At 42.6% G+C, this 1427-nt stretch overlaps 1 protein-coding gene across 1 annotated transcript in view; it reads left to right on the plus strand.

Annotated features, from left to right (window-relative positions):
* LOC107090938 (echinoderm microtubule-associated protein-like 6) overlaps positions 1 to 1427 on the plus strand; it is a 90671-nt gene that overhangs the window by 58431 nt on the left and 30813 nt on the right. The window contains exons 18-19 of the mRNA XM_015384593.1: positions 499 to 763; positions 1233 to 1344. Coding sequence (XP_015240079.1) covers positions 499 to 763; positions 1233 to 1344 — 377 coding nt within the window. The remainder of the gene's footprint in view (positions 1 to 498; positions 764 to 1232; positions 1345 to 1427) is intronic.

A 1427-nucleotide genomic window follows, 5' to 3' on the forward strand; every position in this document is an offset into this window, starting at 1 on the left:
TGGTTTTCCTTAGATAGAAAACTTTGAATCAATCTGACTGGATGATCTGGTGAACTGGAAAGTGACCTGAGATGACATGATGGGAATTGGAGCTATAGAAATAAACTGAATAGAATAGATGTTGTACACAAAGAAGGAAACATGTTTTAGCATTGACAGAATTAATTCCTGTTATTTTAAACATAATGATTTATATAAGTACAAATTGCAGTGGAAGAGTCAATAGAAACGTAAAACTCAGTAGAAACGGTTTCAGTGTTATTGTGCATTTCATCCTCTGCAGCTTCTATAAAATCTGTTTAGATAAACTTTTAACGGCTTCAAAGATTCCTCTCAGTTTGACATCATATCTATAAAAAATATCTAATTTAGGCAAGAAAATTAAATAAACCATGAAGAGTTTAATTCTACTAGAAAGCAGTTTATAGATTATTTTAATCAAAGCCTCTACATCAGTGCAATCAGCTCCGTTTCAGATAAACTATTAACATTTTCTAGCATTCAGCAGAAACTACCATCTGTTCAGGTTCCATTTACGTTCTCCCTCCACTGTACGGCAGGCGGGGGCCTGACCTTCAGGCGTGGTGCGTTCAGGGGCATGGGCCGTCCAGAGACCATGATGTCAGTGTGCTACGGGCGCACCGAGGCGCTGGTGTTCTCTGGAGCCGCCACCGGAGACGTTTACATCTGGAAGGAGCCGGTGCTGCTGAAGACGGTGAAAGCTCATGACGGGCCGGTGTTCGCCATGTTGTCCCTGGACAAGGTGAGGAGGATCCGCCTGATGATGGAGCTCCTGGAACGTTCTGTATCCGCTGGTTCAGTTAGAGTCATCTGGAGGCACAGACTCAGATCAGATCTATAGATATATGATCCAGGAATCGGTTTAATTTCCAATCAGATCCTGATCATCTAGAGTTTAGAGTGACAGCAGGTTAGGGGCTGTTTCTAGGATATGATGTACAATTGGTTTTCTTCTCTCTTTGATTCTTAAAATCAATAAACTTCATCTGTGAAGCTGCTGAAACTCTCCTCCTGTTTGATTGATAAAGGTTATAATAAGAATTAAAAACACAGACTGAGGTTTATGCTGCATCTGTTTGTTTGTCATCGATAAGAAGTAAGATAAATAAAAAAAAAAGGTTGTGAGGATGTAAATGTGTCCACTCATCAGTCCAAGGCAGCGGCTGCTCCTCAACTCCTCGTTTTTCTCACAGTCAAACTTCTGGTTTCAGGGTTTTGTGACGGGAGGGAAGGATGGAGTGGTGGAGCTGTGGGACGACATGTTTGACCGCTGCCTGAAAACCTACGCCATCAAGAGGACGGCTCTGTCCGCAGGGTCTAAAGGTGAGGATGGAGGGAGGGATGGATGGATGATGGATGGATGGATTGATGGATGGATGGATGGATGGATGGATGGATGGATGGAT

This window comes from Cyprinodon variegatus, unplaced genomic scaffold, assembly GCF_000732505.1.
Source record: "Cyprinodon variegatus isolate N-32 unplaced genomic scaffold, C_variegatus-1.0 Scaffold317, whole genome shotgun sequence".
NCBI classification, from domain to species: domain Eukaryota; kingdom Metazoa; phylum Chordata; class Actinopteri; order Cyprinodontiformes; family Cyprinodontidae; genus Cyprinodon; species Cyprinodon variegatus.